This window comes from Oreochromis aureus, linkage group 13 (genome assembly GCF_013358895.1).
Source record: "Oreochromis aureus strain Israel breed Guangdong linkage group 13, ZZ_aureus, whole genome shotgun sequence".
NCBI classification, from domain to species: Eukaryota; Metazoa; Chordata; class Actinopteri; order Cichliformes; family Cichlidae; genus Oreochromis; species Oreochromis aureus.
The window spans coordinates 18,785,997-18,812,694 of record NC_052954.1 but is presented as its reverse complement, the minus strand read 5'-3'; the positions used below and the strand labels follow the sequence as shown (position 1 = coordinate 18,812,694).

Genomic DNA, 26,698 nt, shown 5'->3' with positions numbered 1-26,698 from the left:
AGTCTGCGTAGTTTGATGTAACTCTGGCAGATGGTTACAGCAGAGTTAAAAATCTGCTGCAAATTGGCACCCCTCTATCAGAAGTTAGCAGTTAACAATTAAAGCACTTCTCCAGTTAAACCAGATCGAATTAGCTTTTGCCAATTGCCCCCCTTCTCTCGTACCCCTAAACATTCCATCTGCTGTATATGAGCTCGTGTTACTGAACTCCACTATGAAAAAGAGCTTCTTTTTTGTTTCCGCTAGCTGGTTTGAAGTCATCTTTTGTCTGCTGCCAATGGTGGTGGGGTTATTGTCTACATATTAAGTGAGGTTCTGTAAGGGTTTCAGCAGCATCTTGACTCCCCTAAGCTGAGGAGCAGCTGAGGTTAAGTGGTCTCCTCGTTCATGGCACCCATCTTCTTCTTCACCGTGACAGCTGGGGACCAGACTGTTGCCATAGATACACTCACTACCCCCAGTCAACTGCTCATTTGAAGTAAACACACACTCACACGCACACATTGTATATGTACTGCGTATCAGCTAAAAATGATTGATCTGCTTGGCCCTTTGAGTATTTTTATGTGCTCTTGTCATTTTATTCTTCACCCTAAGCAACAGAAAGTGAACACTGAACAATGTGAACACTGTGAACACTGAGAGAAAAAAAAATACTATTTTCTTTCATGCACTCTAAGGTTTAATTGCTATCTATTAGAACTGATTACAAAAAAATGGAAAGTCATTTTTTGGAACAGTAAAAATAAATTTCAGTCACTGAAGATGAGTGCATTTCTGTTTGTTTTGCTCAAATTGCAGAACTTTTGACTGGAGGTGGAAAAATTCCAAGAGATAAGCCAGTGATCAGGAAAAATAATTTCAAATATTATTTTCCAATAACACACTCCACAGGGCAACTTCTCGTGTGCCAGGCTAAAGAAGATACAGGTCTTGTTCCCCGATTGGATGAGCTGGAATTTGCTTTGTACGCACGAGCTTTGACTGACAAAATCTAAGTTTGAAAATGTACAAATACGACGGGATAATTTATTTCCAAAACCAGCATAATCAAATAGCTTTTTTTCTTGCTTTAATACAAAATAAATAGTGAAGAGAGAAACGATCCTGTGGGGTCTGCAATCTTAGTTCTGGTCTTTTTGTTTGCATTTTAAAGCATGCAATATGTTTATTAATGTTTTTTAATGTAGCAGTCTGTAGCCATGGAAACACTTCAAGCATTGTTTAATATATTGTAGCCTATAGTGTCGTTTTTCTTTTACAATGTTATTTTATTCTTTTGCCTTGCCTTACATTTTCATTCACCAGCCTGAACTCGTGGGTGTGGAGAGAAGGTGTTATCAGTGCTGATAGTACATTAACACGGACAAATCCCTTGCATTGTACTCATTTAGTAAATACCTGTATGCCTCTTGTAGATGCACTTTCACCTTCATTGTGTTTGTTCTTAAAAAACAACACATGGCTCAATAAGTTATTTGCCAGAAACAAGGCTGATAAAGTAATTAGCATTGCTCACCGTGGCTTATTTCAGCTGAAGTTACATATAAAAAATTGTTGATTGAACGCATGCACACTTTTACAACCCTCTGCTCTTAGAGTGGGCATCACTGCCACGAATGACCATTTCTCATAAACAGGCATGCACTGAATATCTGTTAAATTTATTGAGAAATCCAACTTCATTTTGATGTGATCACACAATATCTTCTTTAAAAAAAGTTGCTTTTATGTGATAAAAACTGACCATGTGTTATAAACAGAGTAATAACAACATTTGCCAAGGTATTAATAAATAGATGTAGCCCAGTAGACCTCTGTATATATAACCCTTTGTACTGATGAGTGGCAGGGTTTTGGATGTGCAAACTATGGGTTATTATTGCATCATATTTCAGGCTGCACTACCCCACCAGACCCAGAGGCTTAATAAGAAAGACTTACTGAGAATTTGCTGCAGAGCTTAGGCAGAATTTTCATTTTCTAATTTACAAAAACAGCTTAAAGTGATCACATAGCCTATTCAATAGAAGAGAATGAACTCAGCATGTTAAAGATATCAATAATTAGCAGAACATCAATCTCCAGAGATGTCATTATAACAAGTCGCCAGGCTGTTTCTCTGTTCAAAACCCACCTGAAGACTGTATGTGTGTTTTTATGAATGTATTGAATGTACAGTAACTAACTCTGGAGAATAGAAATTATTGTGTATAGTTTGACCTGTTTTTATTGCTTTACATTAGCAAGAACAGTGAGCGTACCGTGAGCAGAGAAAAATTGGAAAAAAGGGGAAACAGAATGGAAATCAAGCTCACAGTTTGTGACTTTCCTGAACTATTCTGATAATCAGAAAATACATAAACTCCAGATTCACACAAAGAATTATTTACATAATATAAAATAAAAATCCTGCATGAATACAATTTTATCTACACGCCTTATGTGATTTTAAGACTCCTGGTTTGCTGATCACTGGCACACCCTTACTGCTGGTAAGTGCTTGATCAGTTGTAGCTGCTGGACTAGATAGAGTTGTCACACTCGTGTAAGTGTGCCCTCTTTCACACTGTAATTTACTGTATAACCACCATCAAATATCAGCTTTTAAAGTAAAAAAGTCAAATGATGGGACAACAAGGAGGCCCCACCGAGGATCCCAGACCAGCAGGCTGAGATTAGAGGACATTTGTTCCACAATATTGCTGCCTCCTGGTTTCCTAAGGCTGGTGCGTTTGCACAGAAGGTGTAGGCAGATATTTGGGTTGCGGCCAAAGCCTTTCCTTGCTAGCGGGCCACCTCGCTAGAGCTGCAGGTGCTGAGAAAGACTCCCCACTGATTCCTGGTGTGGTATCCGACCCTACAGGCTGATGGAACAAATGCTGGTCTAGGGAAAATAAACTTATCTCATTTGGATGACAACACATAGCCTCAGGTTACTGTGTTGTGTTGCACCAGTTTTGAGAAACAAGTCGGAAGGGGTCAATGACTCCTCGGTTGCTCTCCTCCTTTGAGAGTGTCCTCTCTCTGCCTGTCACTCTCTCTCTCTCTCTCTCTCTCTCTCTCTGTGTGTGTGTGTGTGTGTGTGTGTATGTGTGTGTGTTAATGATTCCTAAATCAGCAGCATTAATTAATCAGATTGGAAATTCTAATGATTTTTTCCTTGGACTCTGGCCGTCTTTGCTAGATAACTGAGAGCGTTATCTGAATGGCTCTCTGTGGATGGGCTCTCTTCTGACTGACCTGGCCGTGACCCCTGAGGTGAACCCCATCACACAGAGGTGTTAGTGTGCCACCAGGCATGATGGATCACCCCTTAGATCCCTGTGATCTTATAATCACGGCCAATCATCAGGACTATCTCTGTTACTATAATGATCGGCAATGATTCGGCCCTGGAGTATTCAGATGATGGATGGAGGCTCATGCCGGGTCCTGGGAGAGGATGAGTCAGGCTTTCAACATCTATTGAAAGCATTGGCAGGTTGGCTAGTTGTTCACATCTTTATCATAATGAAGTGGAGACACTTAACCCTGGAGTACGCTGGGGTCTCTTGGTGCCTTAACATTGATGTTTAAGGTGACCCCCCTCAGGGAGACGCCCACATATTGGCTAACCATTTTGCCAGATGATATGCTAATTTTTGTGACCTTAGACTGAGCTGGGTTACTCCCACACCGACTGAAAAAGGATAATGAACTCAGTGCAACATAAAAATGTATTTGCACACTTGGAATTTCATGTTTATGTTGACACTCAGTTGTTTGCAGCTATTGCAGTTGTCTCATATTTCCAAATGCTCCCCTACAACTAAATGCATGCAATGATTTTGCCACGATGCCTTTTATATGTAGATACTATAAATATAATAAAAACAGTGATGTTTTCTCACACAGCATGAGCTCTGTTTGTATGGAACGAGAGCATGTCTGCAGCAATAAAATGTTTGAAGCTGGGTTCTCTACTGTATCTCTATATAATACATGCAGTGCCTACGTCTGGCCTTGGATTTGGGTAAAGGCTGTCACAAGCTCACATGAGTGCATGCATCACAGAGCAGGGGTACTCATCCAAACCCCACCCAAAAACCCAGTCCCCTGGTGCAGGGAATTACTGGGCCTCTCCCAGCTCCTGGTAACCCCTTCATTATCCACACACCAATGGGTCCAGATCAGATTCAGCCTTTCTGCAGGGGGGAAAGAAATGGAAATTCAGAGGCAGGAGCTGCAGTTCATGCATCTGAACAATGCCTCAATGTTTAAGAAGTGGCCTCACGGATGGGAAGTGATAGGGTTCACTTGTGGTTGGTCTGGAGCAGGCTTCCTTGTTTTCATTTGTGAGAATGTGGCTAAATGGTTCCTCTGGCTCTGTGACTACCTAACAATCACATGTTTAATTAAACACATAGCAAATAAATGATTTGGCGCTATGTTTCGCTGTTTCAAAGAACTGCCCGCTCCATTTTTTCCTATCACTTTTTCTCCGTATATCTTCTACTCATTTTTAAATTAACCTCTAAATGGACCTCATCTGTCCAGAGAGAGCCTATTAACTAACACCCTGCTCGCATCCAAGGTCCTTGCCACAGAGGTTTGCAAACCCCGCCCACGCAGACCTGTCTGTCACTGCCCATCAAGCCTCCTCACACATCACAAGAGAAAAAAAAAATCAAATGTGGAGAAAACAAAGAGGTAACTGAAGGATTACATTATATAGTTAATTACCTACTGGCCTCTTTGGAACTGCAGAATTAGAGAGTTTTAATTGCTTTATCACCTGGGCTTGTGAGTGCTGCAATCAACCTGATTTGTTTTAAATGAGCTGCCGCGGGATGGGGTAGAAGCTCTGTGCTCTCTTTCTCTCTGCCCTCCGGTGACTACAGGTGAAACAGTGGGCTAAAAAGGTGAAGAGTGACCGTGGAAGACTTACAAATGGTAAACTGAATATCTGTAAATGAATACACCCTCTGAAGCTATCTAATATTTTTACTCTGGCCAAAATGGTCATAATGAAGGGTCTCTTTTGTGAACAGAGGTTCCAAAACCCCAGCACATGAACTCCCTCAGGGTGGCTGCAGTAGCCTTGGGATTTGAACACCAGTGTTACTGAACCAATTAGCATATTCCTGTATTAAAGGAGGGAAGCGTGACAGTGTTTTCTAGGATGTCAGTATGTATCATTAAAAGGCATATTTTAATTAGGGACATGTTAGTTCGTTACACTAAATGGATTAACATTGCTTGTCAAGGGTAGAGATATGTTTTACATTTAAGTCCACTGGGGAACGAGGTCTCAATTTAACAAGACATCTTAAGTTGAGATGGGTCTTGTTAGTGTGTATTCAGAAATGGCACTTAGACAGTTTAATATTTTGAAAATGTGTGAAGATGCCGTATCGCCGGGCTGCTGTTTGTGTGTAACTGAGTGTAAGAAGTCAATTATTATATTGCAATAGTCTGCAGGCTGTGATCTGGAAACAATGCGATCAAAGGCCAGACAGTTTGCTATCACTTTGCAAGCTGTATTAGCGACAACAGACAAATGCAAATTGGTCTAGATTTACATGATTATTTTTAACAGAAACGAATCTAACTCCAATCATTTTCTTCACTTACAAAGTTTTTGAGGAGGGATTTAAAGGCGAGAAGCCTGACAGTACACTTTCTGACGATGCAGCGAGTATAGGTTCTGCATGACCGTTTGGATCAAAGAGTGGTTATCTCTCCTATTGAGCTGTTCTCACCTCTGTCTTCTCTCATTATGGGATGGACAACAAGAATTTCCCTCCATTAATCAGAACCCAATCCCTGGGTCAGCCATCACAGAACCCCTAACAAGCCAAAATGCATAAAGAAGTGTGGAAAAAAAAAAGCACAAAAACAAAACAAGCATCTCCTGAATGTCATAGATGCCAGAGAATTGATTTCTTCCCTGTTAGTGGGAGAAAATGGGTGAGAAACTACTGCTTAGCCAGAGGTTCTAGTAAATTAGATTCACTTTGTGTGTTCAGTCAGCAATCAGTCAGCAAAGTCAACTTGAAACTGGTTGTGAACTAAGCACATATTCATAATAATTGTTTTTTTCCTCTGCTATGAATGGAATAACTCTTTTACTGACCTTGGTATTCTGCATACATTTAGACAACATGCTTGCAGCCACACCATGTGTTACAGTATATTTTTCTAGGGCTTCCATAAAAAGGATGTAAAAGGAATTTGGGATTAACAGGATATTTATTGGCCTGTGAAGCCAGCACCTGTATTTCACACCCCATCAGGGGGCTATTTCCAAGGGTATTTTCTGCCCAGAGGAGTAGAAAAACAAGCATCTCAATTGTTGCTAGCATTCCTACTTAAAGATGAGATTCATGCAGTCAAATGTTTTAACTGCAACAGAATTCGAGGCATTTTGAAATCAGAATAGCAAAAACATGCACCCAGTGCTTAAAAAGCTTTCCATGTTTTGCCACTTTCCTGTTTAGGAATAATGCCCTGCCCTACTTTGCCAGATCTTGATTAAAATGTTGACTTTTTGCTGGGTAATAACCTGATTAATGTAATTGAATGTAAAAGGGCGTAGCTCAGCAGCACTGCTGATCACTGGAGATGGATTAGGAGAGAAGGCTTTCAAATTGAATACAGTTCTCCCTCCTCAGCTTGTTAATTGTGCCGTTTACCACTACCTGAGTCAGTGACCACTGCTATTTAGTCTCTCTAATGATGATGCACAGTCGGACCCAACCACAGATAATTAAAAAAGCCTTCCCTGCACCCACCCCCATCTCTCTCTGTCTTGAGTTTGGTGTTGCATTGACAAGCTGCACTAAAGCCAGATATTGAGCTGTCTGCTTTGCAGAGTCTTCGCTGCAGGACCACGTAGCCCTCTAAATGCTGTTATATTGTGTGTTTTCTAGAAAGAAAGTTAGGTATAGATCTTTGGTATCTGACTGTGATTGACAGCAGAGTGGTTTCATCAAGTTCTTTGCCTTAAAATGGTTGCCCACTTTGTCTCACTCAAGCAAAAACAACTGACTTTGTGCTATTATTAACACTAACGTCAAAAGGAAAAGAAAACAACCATCCCTCTGTTAACTTTCAGGGCTCACTCTTTATGTTGCTTCTGAAATCTTCTTAATGTAGTGAGAAAGTTCTGATACATTTCATCATCTTTGTACAGCCAGTGCATCTCACACTGGCTGCACCAGAGTACACTGTGAAGAAATCAGATAGGCCTGCATTACTGGGTCAAATATGTCACCGTGGAGTGTTTTGCAGCGTACATAAAGGGCACCAGTGCCGTTGATGTTTATTTAACATGTTTTTTTTGAGGCTGTTTTGTCCTGGTTTAGATATTTATGTGCAAAGAAGAAAAATTCACTCAATCAAATCATTAAATGCTCTGAGAGGCTGATTGGTGAGCCACAGCTGAACCCAGCCACCTCGTACTCCAGACAGTTACAGTGGTTGGCTGGTTCATTTTTGCTTGATGACTCACACCCTTTGGAACTGTTTCATTTTCTTCCTTCTAGTCCCAAAGCGCAGAACAACAAGGTATAAATACCCAGCTTTGTTCTAATAGCTGTCACTCAGAAAAAATATAATATTAGTATAAATAATGATGATGATTATTTTATTTATTTCTTCATTATTCACCTACTGCAGACCAGGTCCCCCCTGATAAAGAAACCTGAACCTGAACCTGACATTAGAAAGACACTGAGGTGGATTTTGGCAGTGTGAAGAAGTAACAGTTACATTTGTGGTGCTTGCTGATATCCTTTAAAAAAAATAAATAAATAAAAATGCCATTAGTACTATTGCGTTTGTACAAATGTAAGGTGGCCTTGATGGTCTTTAAAAGAACCTATAAATAAAATCTATTATTATTATTAATCTTACAAATACTATTTCTAATTAAAATTGTGATTTTACAATATATTGGACAGATTTTGTTTTATATTTCACTGTTTAGTCTTTGAAATCTCAAATAAAAGTTAAAGACTTCAGTGTCTTCTTTTTGCTTTTTAAAGAAAAAACTTAATTTTGGTGTTTTCTGTAAAATATACTATATATACAAAGATTATTTTACATCTTCTAAATAGCTGCAGAAGAATTACGTCAATCAGCTGATTGATTTGATCACAATTCTTTTAGCAACTGAATTCACAATAAAAAAAAAATCATATGTTTTTGTGTGACCTGTCTGTGATCCCGCCTCACATCCACGGGCCTTAAGTGGATTATCGGTTAAGAAAATAGATGAATGGAATGATATGTATGTATTTGCCTCTGGCTTAGTGATGGGTTTAAATACAAGAATAGAACAGAAAACAAACATCAACAAATTCAATTTCTTTTTTTGCAGATCAAATTTCTCTTCAGATCTCCTCTGCTGAAGCAGCTCCACAATCAGGAGCATTTGAAGAGGTCTGAGAGGAAAAGCAGTCTGTGAATTACACAGCTTGCAGTCTTGAGTAAGTGCTGAAATAATTAGGAGAGAGAAATCTTTGGCTTGTGCAAACTTCCTTCCACCACTGCAGAACAAAATAATAAAGAGAATGTGTGTGAGACAAAGGCAAGAGACCCCCATGGTGCCTGGGTCTCTGCTTCCTGTCATGAGTATTCCTGTGGGGTTTCACATGACAAAACGCAGAAAGTTGTTTTGTCCCCGTGCCTGTCACGATCCACCCTCATAACCGCAGCTGTGTGTTTGTGTGCGTATGTCTGTGTGTGTGCGGGTGTGTGTGTGTGGTTGTGTACTTGCACTTGTGTGTTTGTGACTGTGCTTTTTTCGTGCTGGCATGTTGTCTTGCTGTCTTCCCTGTCAGCTCATAGCTTGGCACCTGCTCTCATGTTCCTAATTAGTCTCATTTAATTAATTATATTCTACAGCACATCTCCTCTCTGTTCATAGGCGATTTCTTTCCGTAGGTTTTACTCCCATCCCGCTCTTCTACTTCCTTACACGTCATATGCAGAGAACAGGGAGTCTTTGCATGTTGTGTATTAGTAACATATGGAAGTCAGACGTGTTTTCTGGGCGTAAATATGTTTTGAAATACAGAGAAATACGCACATTAATGATTCACTCTATCGTACTCTCAAAAAAACTGCACTTCACAACTTTTTCCTCACTCACCTTTGACGTTAAATTACTGTTTTCTTCTTTTGCTTGCGAGTCGAGCTGACAACCAGCTGACTCACAAGCAGAATCTCTTCAGCAAGCTGCAGGAAAAACAGGTCAAGTCTCACTCGCATGGTGAGTAAACAGAAATCAGGAAAGCACTTTACCTGTGACAGTTGGTCTAAGCACCTCTTTCTTCTCTGTTAGCTTTTCTGTTCCATTTGTCAGGTTCACTTGGCTTGTATGCCACTGTTGTCTATTAGGTGTATTTTCACTGTGCTTAGCACTACAGTGCAATACTTAATGGAGAGGACTGGAAAAGAGAGGGAAAGAAAGAGTTTACTGTTCCACAGTGTCTTATGAGAAACTGAGTCCTTTTGTCAGATTCATTTAAATAACGGTTAACAATATTTGTGGTTTGCTTTGGTCATGAGTTTGTTGTACGTTGCTGTTGTTTGTGTACAAATGCTTCTATATGATAAACAGGGTGACTTTAAGGCGGGGGCATTCAAGGTGCACAAGCCCATCAATGAACGACAGTGGAAACAGCGTTGAATTTCACTTCCTGATGTCAGAGAAGAGCGGCAGCCAGTCGCAGGCAGCCTCCCAGCTGCCCCTCATCCCACGTTTTCCACTAGAGGATCCTGGGCTTAAAGAAAAGATGCCTTTAATAATTCAGAGCTGTGATGAACACCACGTAACGCAGCCACAAAAGACAAGATCAAACTTTTGGCAGAGCCACTGCCGCAGCGGGCTGATAGTGTTTCCGAGTGTAGCTCGTTGTACGTTGACCATATGGACATGATAATCACCCATGGGATGAATCAGCAGATTCTTGATCTGAAGCCCAAAATCACACGACACCTTAATTAGCTGGTGCTGATATCGCCCTTCACAGCACTAATTTGTCACCAGCAGCAAAATAGCTTCTGGCAAGTACCTTTCTGTTGAAATTTGTCAAAAGTGTTAAGGAAAAACAGAGGGAGCATTTAAATGATGAACCAGCATTTATATATAGTGCTTATAATGCTTTATGACCCCTTGAAGTGCTATATTCAGATATGCAGCCACACATTGCATGCATGTGGAGCATTGGGTAAAGTTTGGAGTTCACAAACACAAACAAATGAATGGCCTGCTCTACCTCCTGAACTACAACAACACATATACGACCGCAAACATTTGAAATCTGTGAGGAAATCTCCCCTTACAGGTAGCTCTACATGGCAAAGCAACATTTTACACTGAATCATGTTTCATATTCAATCCAGTTTTATTTATGAAGATCTAATTCACAACAATAATTGACTCAAGGTGCTTTGCAGTGTAAGGTAACGACCTACACTACTGGGTAAAAGCCCAATAACTGAAAAACCCTCTATGAGCAACCACTTTGTGACAGTGGGAAGGAAAAACTCCCTTTTAACAGGAAGAAAGCTCTGGTAGAACCAGGCTCGGGGAGGGGCAGCCATCCGCACCCCCTCCTCGAGAAGAGAAAGAAGATGAGAGCATAGTTAAAAGGGATAAAACATGTCAGCAGTCAATTATGAGGACATAAGCACAAGTTTGTCTCGGTTATATCCTGACTAATATATGCCGCCATCATTAAACTATTTGGGACTGTGTTTACTTCTAATGACATGCGGTTCCCAATAAGGTGTAAATAATTGCTGCCCTCCTCAGGAGGTGTAGCCACCATGAAGCAGTGAGTTGAAAAGGTCAGACGTGTTCAGCACGCCAGCTCTAAAGTGGTTTATTAGCATCCCAACGACATATTCAGGAGATCGCCTGAGACATAATTACCTGGATAAGGTACAGATGAATACTGTATTTGGGAGAGAAGGCAAGGTTGGTTGGATATTGGCTTTGTCTCCATTAACCTGGAGCACGGTGTTAAAGGATCTGTTTGTGGAGAGAAAATGACAGGGAGTCGGGCTGACGGGGCTGGACTGAGACAGTTAAAGGCCCCTTGCTGCATAGGATAATTAATAAATAAAATACCAGGGGAGCCCCTGCCATGCCTTCGTCTATGACAGGGGCTGTCTCCAGTGCGCTAAAGCATTAAATGACCAATTTCTGTCAGACTAACTTCCACCATGCTCTCTCTCTCTCTCTCCCTTTCTCTCTCCCTCTCTCTTTTTGCGTGCCCTCTCGTCTCCACTACACCCTCACCCCTCTCTCCGCCGTTCCCTCCCTCGCTTCCTCGTTTTCTGAAGTGGGGCTACTTTGCTCTCTTTGCGCTGAGTTTTTCAGCGACTGATGGCTCTAGTTCATTTCTGCTGAATTAATTGGTCCCTGAATGAATTCTGTTGACAGGGCAATTCATCATGTGTTTGGCCTGACAGTGACTGGGTGTTGGGTAGGGGAGGGGGGCTGGGGGGTGGGTGGAGGTGTTGGGGAGTGTGTGTCTGTGTGTGTGTGTGAGTGAGTTCATGTGGGGCGTTGTGAAGTGGTGTGGGGAGCCAGTCAGAGGTGGTGGGGGTTGGTGTTTGTGGCCTCCCACTCCTCTTTCTCCCCCTCGTCTCTTCTTCTTCTTCTTCTTCTTGCGCTGCAGAAGCTTTGGTGCTCTTGTTGAATTGTTTTACCAAAACAGTTGGGACTCAAACAAATCAGCCGCCCCTCCCCATCCGGCTGGGCTTCTGTCAGACAGAAGACGCTCTCTCAGCTTGAAGGGGGCACGCAGGTCAGTGCTACCCTATTTTATACATTTCGGCCTTTTGTTACGCCCCTACACACTTCCTCTCCAACTACAAATCCCTCCCCATTGCTTGATATGCACGCACAAACACAAGACCACCATTTCTCGCCCCACAGCTCCTCGGCTCTTTTGGAGAGTGACATAATCAGGTAGCAAGGCATATTTAGTGCTTAATTACACAATGTGTCGCACAATGGCCATTCAAAGCGATAATTTAGCTCCTGAAGGGAAATTGCTGTGCACTGCTGACTGATCTAACAGGGATGGGAATGGTATAATAGCATATAGTTGGCAGATGAGGCCTGGGTTGAGAAAGGCAGCAATTGCATTTCTCCAGACAGCTCTTTGGCTCCTCATTATTCTAATTGCGAACTATGCGACAGTGCGAGGATGCACAAAGAGCCTCAGCATCCTTTGAGCTTGAACATGGAGGAGACCTCTTTAGGCTGCGTTGAGTCAATCAATGCTCACTCATTACAAACATCACAAAGTCATGTTCTTGTCGCCTGGATGGTCTCACCCGCTGACAGTGAAAATAACCTCATAATCATTGTTCTGTCAGGATCGAGATCATCAGCGAACAGGCTTGAACTCTTTGGCTCCGGTGACACACTAAAGTACATGAACAATTACATGTTTTTGTGTAACTTTTGCTAAATTTAAGCCCAGCGTCCAAGCTCCCAGAGCATTTTAAGGCACATAAAAAAGAGTAAATCGGAAACACTGACGATTCTGTTTTGGGATTGTCTTTTAGTTTGGATGAGCAGAAGAGAAGGGCTTTGAAGCAGTAAAACAGACACCAAGTAAGCTTCCTGAGTGGGTCTGATCAACTACAAAAGTTAAGCCAAAATAGCTAGCCTCAAAAACTGTCAGTGGCAGAAATTTCAGGTCTTATTTTTTGCCATTTCTGCCCATTCTCCAAACTATTTTCTTCAAGCAGCATTTGTTTCTCATTTGCACTGTCACACTGAATGAATGTGTATGATATATTGGTATACAGTTATTAGTACAGACAAAGGTTATTTAAGAAACTGGATAGAAATTGTTTAAATGTGGATATTACTACACATTACATTTCTACTTGCTCGGGGACATTTAAACACTTTTACATCTACTTAATGTACGCATATTCAATACAACATAGAAATCTTTTTAACCCCCACTGCATAGCAACTCAGCGATAAAACACTGGACCACTGTGGCGCTTCCTCTTCCCAACACAAATCCATTTGGGATTAACAGAGTTAACGAAGGCAGCATTGTGAACAATACTGCACCCGTGCAGCCACTAATTAAAGTTGCTTCTAATGAGGGCCCGTTGATTGACACAGCAGGGTTGGCCTCTCCCCTCACTAGCATCAACTATGACAGCCACATGATGAGACTGATGACAGGCTCCCATGCAGGCAGATGACAGGACGTCACTGCTAGACCACCACCGCTCCTCTTCCCCGAACAATGCTGCACTCGTTTGACACCGCAAAATTCATCGAGTCTCAGATTGTAGATGTTTATCCAAGGGATAAAAACATTAAACATAGTTTTCCCTGGCTTTGTGCTGTACTTAGTTGTTTGCTTGTTGCTTTCAAAAGAAACACCTTGTTAGCTCTGGTGAAAAAAATCTTAGTGCTAATAGTAACATTTCAAAATACTTCAGATAAATATACTTTGTAAACATGATCATGTATCACATTCAAAAATTGTAATTTTTCAGTACAGTTTGTTACTGTAGCAGGTCTTGCTGCAGGTATTGATAACTCTGTATGTGTGCATTATGCCATTTTATTAGGTTATTCTTAGCCTGTGAAATATTATATAAATACAAGGGAGAAAAAAACGTTTTGCAGCACATGAAATTTGAGCAATTATTTAAATGAGAATGTTTGAAACTTTTGAGTATGGGACCTTATTTTTCCAAATAAGGGCACACTTTGCATGTTATAAGCTTATGTATGATTTCCATTTTTAGATCTGATGTGATGAATAATCTGTAATTTTAAAATCAATAAATCTCTTGTGGTACTTTTTCACATTTTGCATCTGACAATATATAAACTTTCACATATGTGAAATGTAATGCAGTTGCTTCAGACTGTGTCCACCTACCAGTGTCTTATTTTGCCGTTCATATTATCAGTGACAGGCATGAATCATGCCAAATAGGCCTAGCTATAGGGCATCACCAAGCCAAGCTGACAATAAGGGTGAAGTGTTTGAGTAAATCTTGCATGAGGCCCGCTGGCCCCCGTGGCAGGGCCTCTCTGTGTGGGTTTGAGAAGCCCTGAGGATGACAGGTGCTTTTCGTAATGCCTAACTGATGAGAGCCAATCAGTGGGCTCCATTCTGCTGGTGTGTGTCTCTTCTCCTGTTGTTGTCATCTGGCCCTCTAAAGTAAAGATGAGCTTGACTGACAGATGCATCCGGGTTCACAGTTTATTGGTTTCTACGAGAGAGCCAGATATGCCAATTTAGACAGGGTAGTGACAAAAAAGTTCCCATCTAAATGGAATAATTTTACCACTGGGAATACTCAGCTGGGAGAAGAGGGAGTGTTAGTGCGCGCGTGTGTGTATGCGGGTGTGTATTTTATCTTTTAACAAGGCCTGAATGACAAACACATAGGACAGTTAGGGGCTGACAGAAACAGAAGCTTTTGATGCTTCACAGGGGATCCATGAAATAAACAATAGGCAGAGGAGGCAAAGAAATTGAATTACAACTGGCTGGGCTTGTCGTTTCAGAGGAGAAAGTGGAAGTGAGGCAGCACCAGTGTGGTATAGCAGAATGAAACCAATGCATCATTAAATATACTGGAGTCAGAAGCTGGGACATTGCTCGTCTGCCTTCCCAACTGTCCTGCTTCTTTCTTTAACACTTTTCTTTCCTCCAGCAAAGGCAGTTGTTCTCTTAAACACAGGAATAGGAAATTTTAAACAGCAGTCACGATTTAAAGGATTTCTTCAGTGATCTAAAGACCAACACGCACAAACTGTGCTACGTTGTGCAACCTTTGTGTATTTCCTCTTAGAGAGCGCCTCGCGGATTACTGACTGTTCATAAAGTCAAACGTCAATACACCAGCAGCAGGAACGCTCGCCGGGAACCTTGAACTCTGAATCATTTTCTTATGGGGTTAATAATGAGGGGACACCGAGTCAACGACAGACATATAAAAGAATTTATTTCTCATGTGCACAAAAAGAATTGGAACAGAACTGAAACAGAACAATGATTGAGGCCACAAGGCTTTCCATATAGATTTTCATCAGAAATCCTTTTTATGTCCATGACACATCTCCTGTATCATCTTTACAACGGCACAAGGCCCATTCCTGCAAAGGTGCTCCACTTCCTACAGCAAAGATTTTGCTTGAATGATGGTGGCATGCACTCTGCACCAGTGTTTCACTCTCAGATGCAAGTAGACAGAAATAGTTAAAATCCCAAGTGCAATTTGTAGAGGATAGCTTCTCTTGAAGAGCAGAACTGCAGTCTATTTCTCTGTTATCTGGTGCCCTCAGCAATGACACTTAACCCTGGTACCAGAAGATGCATTAGCTTGTATGGAATAAAATAAAATAAAAGTTATTTTTTGATGCCTTCTGCTAAACTGTCGGCAGCAGAGTTGAGAAAGTGGAGGGGAAAGTATGGGCGTGTTTCTTTACATTGAGGCACAGATCACTGTAATTTGGAGGAACATAATGAGCACAACATCTACAAATAGCAAACAGGACAATATCTTTGATTGTTGCCAAGGACATCAGTTTGATCGCATCTTCATTTCAGGGAATTTGCGGAGCAAACGTAAAAACTAGAGAATAATTATGTCACACTGGAGGTCTGTTGTACTTTTGCAGCTTTTATGCTGTTCTCAATGGGGATAACTTATTCTATACAACAAAAGATGATACAGAAAGCCATTGAACTCATTGCATAGTGACATAAAACATCATCATGACAATATCATGAAAATAAAATAAAATGACAAAGACAACCTATGTGATGTTAGCATCTGGAACCTGCTATTGATGTAGCCATAGGTTAAACAGCTGTTGTGCCATTCCTCAGAGCACAACATTACATTAAGACACAAATGTAATGCATGTTTTTTTTCAGTCTGTATATCTACAAAGGGAACCAGTACATTAGTATGATACTGCGATGGTGTGTGTGTGTGTGTGTGTGTGTGTGTGTGTGTGTGTGAGTGACAATATATTTACAGAGAATTGTCTTCACATTATTCACAAATCCTTCTATAAAGCAGCATTTCATTGCAGTTATTGTAATATTAGATCACTGAATTTCTCCTTTCGCACTACACTCAAATGCAGCATGATGTTCACCAGCTGAAATGCCATGACATACATGTTCAGTGTTGACTTATTTAAAAGATAATACTGCTTTATTTATGCATACATATACTGTAAATAAAATATTAAATATCAAACTAAGTCTTTGGCAAATGTAGTTAAGAGTACATTCACAAAATATTTTCCAAAACTTAAAATGAGTCAGTATTTCCTTTCAGCCCCTACGGAGAGTGGAACCTAACGTGGTGGAGGGTGGTGAGTCTGTTTTTAAAGGCAATTAATTTCAATTAACAGGCGTGAATTTATGTTTTAAAAAAACAGGTCTGTAAGGCAATTGTTGAAGCTAATTTGCAGTCGGTTTGCACAACTGCACGCAGCTTTCTAAACTGTGTAGGCATCTATTGGCATGACTAAGTAGCTGAATGAGATACAGTTGAACTGAAAGGATTTGCTCATGTAGCCAAAGAGTTATGGCTTCACTTTTACTTGGAAAAAAGATGTTCATACGCAAACGGGTCTGTTAGCTTGTTAGCTTTGTGTTTTTCTAAGAATGCAACATATATATTTTCAACTTATGCTTATAAAATGGTTAATTGTAGGTGAATGTACCACAAAAAAAGAGAAAAAAGCTGAGGTTATAGTGCAAAAAAAAAGAGAGCAAAGGATGACACTGCGCACGTATATGGACATGAGGGAAATGTGACAGCCGTTCTGAAAAATCGTTGTTTATACTTAAAAAAATGTAACAGAAAATATAATTTAAAGTATTTAAAATTCTGGCAAGACCATTTTAAGTTCACGGTCACCACATTTTTAATACTTTGCAAAATGATTTACATTTTTACATCTGATTGTTTGCCACGGGGAGCGCGATGTCGCCAGGGTCAGTAAACGCTGCAGGGCATGCTGTCTTATAATTTAAGTGTTATCGGAGAAACGGGAGCAGAAAAGTTCATCAAAGCACCAGAGTAAAGCCCGCTCTACATTATGGAGCCAGGATCTCGTTAATGGTCAGAGGGGCCCACAACACTGGTTTAATTCGCTACATTGTTAAGCTATAGGACCACTGTCATCTCCCCCTGGACGTCTGTCTTCAGAGCAGAAAAATACTGCAGTTCATTACATAAAGGAATGTGACGATCCATGAATAAAATAACAACAACAACAACAACAACAGCAAAGAAACAAAAATTAAAAACCCACAACATTTTTTCCACATGGTTTTCTTCACACTGTTTTTCTTCAATTTATATGTTATAATATATATATTTATATAATCTCTTAAAGTCATTCTGGAAACGTTCAGGCCTGTGAGAGAGTAAGGGCATGACAGGTGAGTTCTGAATGCCCACGGGCCCTTTTGACCCAAAGTGTGTGTGAGACGCTGAAGCTGGGTGCATCGGCGTCGACCTCGGCCATCCTTCCTCCACAACGCACTTGCTGACGGGGGTTTCATTTAGGATTCCACCTCGCTTCCCTTTGACCTCAGTGTTTCTCAGACAGGGACAATATGGAGGCCGAAGCTCTGGCCCTGCAGTTTGAGCTGGTCTCTGGTGTAACTAGTGGCGGTCGTAGGCAGTGGCAGCAGTGGGAGGTGCGGAGCCACGGGATGCGGCACTATAATAATAAGGGGAACCTGAAAGTTAACAGAAGAACGAACCGTTGGAAACCACGAGGTCAAACATGATGTAAGACACGTGTGTAAAAGCTCTGAGGATGCACTGAATATTCAGAGACTGACCTTTTCGGTTTTAAATAGGATTTAAATTTTAGAGCATGTTCAGCATGACAGTTTTTTTAATGATGTCAGACACTTACTTAATAACGCTGGATTGCTGAACCGCCAGGCTTCATTGTAAGTTGTGTATTGTGGATGAGAGTAGGGGTTTCCAGAAAAATCCCCTCCTAGGGAACAAAATGGTAAAAATGCATATTCATAAGAAGCTAACAAACAAAAAAATTCAAAAGCATACACTGCAGTTACATTTGATTTTTTCCCACAACAATATTACTGACACATCAGTTCCCTGGATGTCTGCACAGCTTCTCCAGAGTCCCTTCAGGTGAGTTAATTGTTTAATTGCCTGCTCTGTTCTGTGTGTAAGTTTGGACTTTTTTGTCCTGCTTGTAGGCAGTCACACTTTGCTTCAGACCCTCTCTCATTGTCCTCTCCCTGCAGGTTGTAGTGAGAAGCATGGGAGGGTGAGGGGATATCACAGAGCGATGCTGCAGGCCCACAGGTTTCTTTCTTTTATGGCACTATAAAGGCTGGGTTTTATATGAAGCTGCTGAAGAATGGCCTTTGCTTTAACGGTGTTTGGGGCCGGTCACTAAATCTTAGTTATTCGCCACTGGGTGAAAAAAACCCAAAAAACCCACAACCCCTGGATTAAGAAGGTTTTGCTGTGTTTTTCTACTTTTTGGGGGGTGTCTATACACACTTTCCAGTTGAATAAAACACACATATTTTTTTATTTGATTTGAAATATGTGTTTTGACCTCTATCTATAGGCTAAAATCACGTGCCAGTGCTACACGGCTGCTTTGATTGTTTGTCAGTGTTGTGCACATGTCACGCCGCAATAAAGGGAATTGTGTTTTGAGTTGTTTGGAGCACAGATCTACACATGCTGGCAGCATCTTCACCGCTGGTTGTGTAACTTAAGCTCATCCCTGAGAGAGATAGTGATTTAAATATTTACAGGCCCTCCACGCCTCTGTGTTTTGACCCTTAACTGTTTGCTGTGAACCTGAACTGCAGGTTAAGTAGAGGGGAAAGAGATACGCTCTGCAGCCCTGGGTGTCCGGGGAGGCGAGGAGAGGAGCAAAAGCAGTGTTTATCGATGGGGCTGGTGAGAGTGCGCTGTGTGGACACGGCGAGGGTAATGAGCGCTGGGAGCTGGAGTGTAACTGAGAGGAACTGTCCTATCTCACGGCCACTGATTGTGGTGATCGCCTATCGAGTTCATCTAATGTCCTCATCCACAGACGCTAACCACACGCTAACCGCAGTCTAACAAAGCTATAACAAGCTTGCTTCAATCCTTTGAGTCAAAAGCAACGATTTAAAGTGTCCTTGCTGTCCTTGCAGGAATTTATGTTTGATGTTTTTTGGGTTTTTTTTGTAGGGCTAAGTGACTGTAAATTTTACCGTATCAACCTGACAGGTACTATGTGTTGCAAATATGTTAGAATTAATTATATCACCTACCGGGAACCATTCCAGCAAGTGTGGATGTGGGGTAGCTGCCTTGTCCTGTGGGGGGGACATGAGGTGGGTAGCCAGGTAAGGTGGTACTAGCCATATCTCGACCTGCAGACACACAGAAGGAGGATCTGTATCACAAGGATGGTCACGAGGAGAAGAGTTAAATGTATATTCTACTTGAGAAAGTGGGTTTAAGCTGAAACCAGTCCAGGGTGTGTAGCACTCAGCTTGCTCTCTCCTGGATTTGAAGTTTTTTCCTATAGCGAGTGCCTAATCACAAGAATAAAAAGCCACAAAAAAGGCGTGTTCTATGTCATAACCGAGCTGATGCAAACTAAAATTGTTCTGGAAGAAGAAAAAAAATGTGCTACCAGTAAACATTACGGATAAGTTTCTACATTGAGCAACATGAAAGAGTTTTGTCATTAAACTGATGAAAATAGATGGAAATGAAAAGTTTCCTTCGAAGCATATTTCTTTTGCAAACATCTTGTACAAACGCAAAAATCACCAAAGTGAAGTGATGCATATAGCCACTGAGAATAACAAGGAGTGCCCCTGTCTGTCATAATGCATCGACTCATCCTGTTTCTTAGGCAAGCTCACTTTGTAAAAGCATAACCAGAAATTTCCCAAAAATGTTCAGAAATATGCAAAATGCCTGCTGTCCAATTTTATATATATATATATATATCTCCTGGGGTCACATATCAATATGACACTACAACAAAACATAGCATACTAGTGTCAAAAGCAGTGATAGGAGCATCAGGCCAATGACAGCATTGCGCTGGCCTCTGCTTTATATTCAGCCCTTTAATTAACCCTGACAGCAACCCAGCTAGATGAAGGGGCACACATGACTGGCAGCTATGGGTTTAAGGCGGGCCCCGGTATCAGCCTATATCTGCGCCTTTGAAACCCCCTGTTTTGGCCTCCTGTGGCCCCCTACACTTTGGCCCTGTCATGAGGCTTTAAGGACCAGAAAGTCTGCTGTGACAGTGAGAGACGAGCAGGGGGTCAAATGCAGAGCAAAGCATGGAGGGAAAGGGTAGAGATCTTCCGCTCTTAATGAGAGCCAAACGTTCAACTTTGCTCCTGTGTACACAACTGCAGGGCCCAAAAAGAGCAACAGGGGAGGCATCCACTTTAATTTGTACATAACTGAGAACTGAGACTAAAAGTGAGCACAGAGTGAATAAAGAAATTATTTGAATTATTATCTGGCTACGGGGCCTTGTGGGAAAAGTTGTACCTGCTATAAAGGGCTGGCTGGCATACTGGCTGTAGCAGGAGCTGTGAGCATGGGCAAGGTAGCTGGGAGTAGATGCATCTACTGAGAGGCTGGACTGGTGGGGCAAGATGTCAGCTAGAGCAGAATCCCCAACAGAGGAGGGGGTGAAGGGGGCAAAGGATGCCTCATGGGGCTCTCGCTTTACACACATGGAAGGTGGATATGACGGGTGAGAGTCTGGCAGGTGGGGGGAAAAAAAAGAAAAAGAAAAAGAAAAAAAATTGATACAATGCAGACATACAACTCCACACAATCTATACATACGTTTATGTCAGTCACTCACAATTATGGTGAGATGGATTTATAGCTGTGTAGATGTTCAAACTCAAGCGTAGACGGGTAACAGCAAAAAACAAAAAAATTAGATCTGTCTCTGACATAGACGCTCGTAATTAAAGAAAGAGGGGACTACAAATCCCTATCCGGTTTAACGTATTAATTAAAGGGAGCCCAAAGAATTAGGAGCAATACATTAACTTGCTATCTTTTAAGAACTCACAAGCAGACATTTTATATGAATACTGAATAGATAAGCAGTCTTTACCACTTGATTTGTTCATTTACATGGCTTATAATAATAATCTCATATGCACCTAGCGGTAATTCATTCAACTAAGTGGAAACGTACACCAGTGAAATGTTGCAACAACACATCGCGCCTGATCAATCAAGCTCAAATGCGTAAAAAATTTCCCCAAGGTTTTGGGAAAACAAACAACATAATCTCACGGCTGCTTTCTCACAACAAAATCACTCCCACAAATAACCAAGCAGCCGGCTTGCAGACAGTTCAAAACTCTGCACTTTGATCTAATTTGGCTGATGAGTCTTGGCATCTTTCATTTCAGCGTCTCTGCCTCTCGAACCTGTGCAATCAATGTGAGCTCTGTTTCTGGCCTCTCCGTGCCCACTGCAAGCCTGTTGTGTTTGCGGGGGCCTGCAGGGAGAGATGGCTCTTTCCCGACACCATGATAGCCTCATTAGCTGCTTCTCCCATCATTGTTGTTTTACAACAGGACTGTGTGTTGCAATTCCTCATTAAAATAAGGGATGCTCAATGGAAGGGGAGTGCAACAATGTCAACCATAAGAACCTAATTCCAGAGAAACAGGCAATGTTGCTCACTACTTTTCTGTAGGAGCAGAAAAATAACATTGTAGGTTCTCCTAACGTTATTCTCCTTCTTTGTCTTGGTGATAGCTAAAAATGTGGATTTAGACAGAAGTACTGCAATTAGAGTGAATCTTTTCTTAGAAAAATGACAACACTATGGGGAAAAGACACAGTGTGAACAATGTACAATCTTTTCTAACATATGATCAGATCATTAAAAGGAACGTTTGCCCTGAATCTTTGGCATGAACAGAAGTATTCTAATGAGTGGGCTTTCCATTTAATTGGATGGACCAAAATGTTGTCACATGTACTGCCCAAGTATGTCATAAGTTATATTGGAAAACTGGGTCTACGTTTAGGAATGACGGCAAATCCCTTGTGCTTAGTTCTGCTCTTCAGTTAATTATAGCCAACATGTAGTCTGTTAAAGCCTTTAAAGTTCAAATAGCTCTCAAAAGTCTGGTTACAAGAAAAAATACTGCAGAGGACAATGCTAGCAGCTAGCTTGTTTCAGAAACACAGCAAAGCATCATATTCCACCTGCACTTGAGCCATGAAATCACGATGACATCAAGGGTAAACCCATGAACCGAACACAAATCACTAAAGAGAGCCTGCAGTGTAGAACAGCTTCATGACAGTTAGATTTTTCAAAAAGAAAATAATTTGATTCTTTGTGTGTTTATTGTGTGTTGCGGTTTAAAAAAATGAACCAACTGTGCAGCAGTGGATTCAGTAGGCTTGTTTATGTGCACCTTGCTCATGCGCGCTATTATTAGGAACACTCCGTTCCCAGGTTATGTTCTTCACTGGTAACAGTTTATAATTGGGGTACAAAGTACGTTACGCTAATGAAACACTCATGACGAGTTAATACATCTGGATGTACCGTAAATTCCTGCTGTTCACCGACTACGGCTTCAGTTAATTTTTAATAGACCACCAATTGAGGGATGGTTACTCAAAATTATCCACCAAACTGTATCGATTTCAGGTACATTTGGCTTTATTTACCTTCATTTAGGACTTAAGTGCCACAAGGATTCAAAAACTGAGACTAAACCCTGTCCTGTCTGGCAGCTTTTGGAATCAGAATTGTGATCTGAATGTGATGTTGTGCCAAACAAAATTGCTTTTTCCAAGATGATCTCTCCAAATAGTAAATATTTCTGAAAAGTCTAACTGTGAATTCACGATACATCCTGTATTAATTCAAGCATGAAATCATCAAGGGACTAACATTAGTTAAGTATGGTTTGCGCTCTTACTCTATGCATGCTGGGACTTCAATTTTGCGAATGAGGATGTCTAACACGAAGTCAAGGTCAAGCCTGTTTACACTGAATGTGAGACTTCCTCCATACTACTGTAGGCTTCCGTTTTCTCAGCGCCCGAGCAACCGTTGTCAAACAGACAGGGGTTACAACGCAACAACAACCGATACAAATGCTGCGTTCAAGACCACTGAACTCTGAAACTAATCAGACATGGTGTTGCTTATTGTCCTGGAGACAAGGCAGCGCCTGGGTAAAGGGAGCCTGTCAAATCGAAGGCCCTGATGATGGAGATGGAAGATAAACTCAGGGTCCTTGGGGACTTTTCTCCTCAGCAAACACATCTTTGAGTGAGCGGAGATGGTATAGAGTTCTCCAATAGCTGTCTCTGCTCCACCACTGATACTGCATCGAGACCCCATCAACCATAGAAATGGACTGTTAAGAACCTACAGCAATCCTCCGAGTGATGCTTCCAGATATATCTACAAAAGGCTTCTCTCAAGTGAGCATTTCATTTTTAAACGTACACCAAGGAACTTTGCTGCACAAACCATTTACTGGGAGAACTCTTGTTTAGAAAGGCTGACATTCAATCTACAGAGAACTTTTTCATGCGCGCAAACTTCCTTTCTGTGCTGCCAGAGAATAAAATTCTATTTTTACTCAGACAGGGACATTCATGTTTGGTTCACAGCATTTCAACCTCTGGATTTGTTTTCTTCCATTATAGCTTTGGTAATTTACAACTACTTATACCAAAATAACAGAAGAACATTTGTAAAAGCTGGAAACTGTGGAAAAACAAATGCAGGCAAAAATAGCTTCAATTCCCCATTTAGAGGTTTAAAGTGATTCATTATCAAATGTGTGCTCAAAGGTTAGCGTGCTAGCGATGGGGTGATATAAACATTAATTTCCAGTCTTGGGGCTGCAGGCGTTAACTGAGCTGAGAAGAGCCATTTGTCACCAGGCCACACAGCAGGCATTGCAAGTTAGGTGGCTGCTTGTTGTTTGCCACCCAGCAGAGAAAAGCTGGTACTGCCAACTCATAAAAACAGCTTCAGATTCTGACTTGTATTTCAGCAGAAATTACCCTAAAAGAAGGCACTCGGTACTTTATACATTTTTGCGCAAAAAGTGAGAAATATATGGATAAATAAGTAAAAAAGAAATGGAAAAAGCAACAGCGTTTTACACCTGCTAGATTTGTTGTAGTCAGACTGGAGCCACTTTACACCTGCCAATCCTACAGGCTCTGTTGGCCCAGCCTGCACAGAGACCACTACGGGTGTCTGAATATAAGTTGCTGACTCTCTTTGAGCATCAATAGAAAACTGCAGGTACACAAAGGATGGATTGGAGCCAAAGACTAGAGCTGAATCATGATATGTTGTTTTCATGAATGCAATGAACAGTTCACAGTGAAAATAAACTGGACACATACACTCCCATCATAAATAAGGTGATAAGGAAATACAGTACATGTTCAAAAATAGTGAATATGCAGTGTAGCCACAGCTGCATAAAAGTAAGCACCAAGCCATGCAGAGTTGGCTGGGTCCTTCTAAATAGCTCACTCAATTTGAGCGTGGTACTGTAATGGGATCCGATTATTAGCTGTAAGTGGTATTATTGAAAATTGGAAGCATTGAGAAACACAGAAACTTAGCTACAAACTGTTAGAGTAGACCACGTGAACTTACAGGTTGGGGTCTATGAGTTATGAGCTGACTAGTGTGTGAAAGTTTGCCAAAGATCTGCTGACTCAGTGACTGCAGATCTCCGAGCCTCCTGTGGTATTAACATCTGTACAAAACTGTGCTCCAGGAGTTTCATGGCCAAGCAGCTCTTACAGATGTAATGTGTAGGTGGCCCACTACTTTTTTCTATATAGTGTGTATGAAATCGTTCATTTAAATGTGATATCTTTTGTAATTTTAGCAGTAGCTACATTCAATGCAATTTTTAAAGCAATCCAAAAGACTTTTAAGAATATTTTTTATGATTTTTTTTTATCTACATATATAAAACAATATATAGATATATGTAAAATAATATTTTTTTAATAATATTTGTTGCATCTTAGTAAGTGGTGCAAAAAAGTGCAATCAATCTCTCCCTATTTTTGTTGCCTCCAAGGTAACCTTCTCTTTCAAACATTCGGGACACAAAAGATGGCCGACCGTGCTTTCGTTATAGCGCTCCTGTAATGCAAAGCTGAGCACTTCATTAATCATTCATCTTTAATAGATTATGCAAATTTCAGGACATAAAAATCAACAAGATCAATAACTGTATGAATTTTAATTGGGAGCAGAAAACATTTAAAGAATGAATATAATCTCATAGCTCCATCCAGTATGAGAGCATAATTTATTGATAATTGGATCCCAGCCTAAGTGAGGAAGGTAATTTAGCATTTTTTCAGCCTTGGCATACATTCCTATTTACAGGGTTTGCTAATGGAAGGAAAAATAATATTATGCACTAACAACCTACACACAATCAAATGCCTCATGCATTACTTTGCATAGTCGAAAATTGGGTAATAAAAGTTTACAGGATATTACTTCTGAGTTTAATTTGGTGCTCAATATATTCGAAACACATCTTTAAAATGGCTGTACCAAAACATGTTGTCATATTTCACTTTCAGAAAAGTTTTGCTAGTTCATTCCCTCTTTACTCTGGGCGAAACCCTCGCGTGTATCGCTTCAGGAGGCCCCCCAGGCCCCCAGGTGGCTTGGAGGCCACCTGCTATGAGTGTGCTCCCCAGAGCGAGACCACTTTCATAGGAGGAGCCCGCCATAAAAGGGAAAAACACACCTTTCTTCTCCTGAGGCCCGACTTTCTGGGGCAAAGCTACCTCCCACATGTTCAGGAATAAAAAGGGGTTCTTTCTTTTCCCATAGCTCTGCGCCTGAGTGTGTGGCTGAACTATGGGGATCATATGAAAAGGCCGCTGTAGTTTTCAAACTTCCTCTTCTTTACTTAGACTCTCTCTCTCTCTCTCTCTCTCTCTCTCTCTCACACACACACACACACACACACACACACAAAGTATACTCCTTGACTCTGATTCCCACTGCATAATTATGAGCCTTTTATTAAAAGGCTCATAATTATTCTCGAGCCAGTGTGGCCATCAGTAAACCTAACCTCCCTTGGGAAACACCCTCAACAGCAACAACGACACAATATTTCAATTAACCAGATGTCCATCAACCCGGACAGCAGAGCAACCATAGACTCGGTCCAACACAGGGGATGTTTGATACAGACACTGCAAGATAGTTAACACATTGCACCTGCAATTACCTGTTGACTCTCAGTGCAAACAATTTGGCAAAAAATGCCCCTCTCTCTCTCTCTCTCTCTCTCTCTCTCTCTCTCTCTCCCTCCACAGCATAAGGCAGCCAGCCAGTCACAGTGCAATTCCAGCCGCTGTCAATCAACAGGCTATGATAGCGTTTGATGACAACGTCATGTCGTGGCGAGAACAGCAGCTGTCTCTTATGAGAAGTGCTCCCAGTCAATCTGTTAGCGGGCCAATCCAGGCTAACACAATGGCCAGTTAGGAGCGTTGCGTGAAAGACCTGTGGGATTTAATGGGCTCAGATGATGTATTACCTCATCCCGTCCCTTAGAAATACACAGAGCACCCCAAAAAG

General features: G+C 41.2%; 1 protein-coding gene across 15 annotated transcripts in view; it reads right to left on the bottom strand.

Annotated features, from left to right (window-relative positions):
- Positions 1-14,986: 14,986 nt before the first annotated feature.
- The window catches only part of pax2a (paired box 2a), a 29,938-nt gene continuing 18,226 nt past the window's right edge, over positions 14,987-26,698 (bottom strand). For 4 of the 15 annotated variants that reach the window (XM_039622119.1, XM_039622122.1, XM_039622120.1 and 1 more), the window contains 4 exons: positions 20,596-20,811; positions 19,344-19,445; positions 17,951-18,037; positions 14,987-17,749 (listed from right to left, as the gene is read on the bottom strand). In XM_039622119.1, the coding sequence (XP_039478053.1) occupies positions 17,628-17,749; positions 17,951-18,037; positions 19,344-19,445; positions 20,596-20,811 (527 nt within the window). In that variant the 3' untranslated portion in view covers positions 14,987-17,627. Of the gene's footprint in view, positions 17,769-17,950; positions 18,038-19,343; positions 19,446-20,595; positions 20,812-26,698 lie in introns of all 15 variants that reach the window. The other 11 variants (XM_039622125.1, XM_039622127.1, XM_039622126.1 and 8 more) reach the window with 3 other exon arrangements.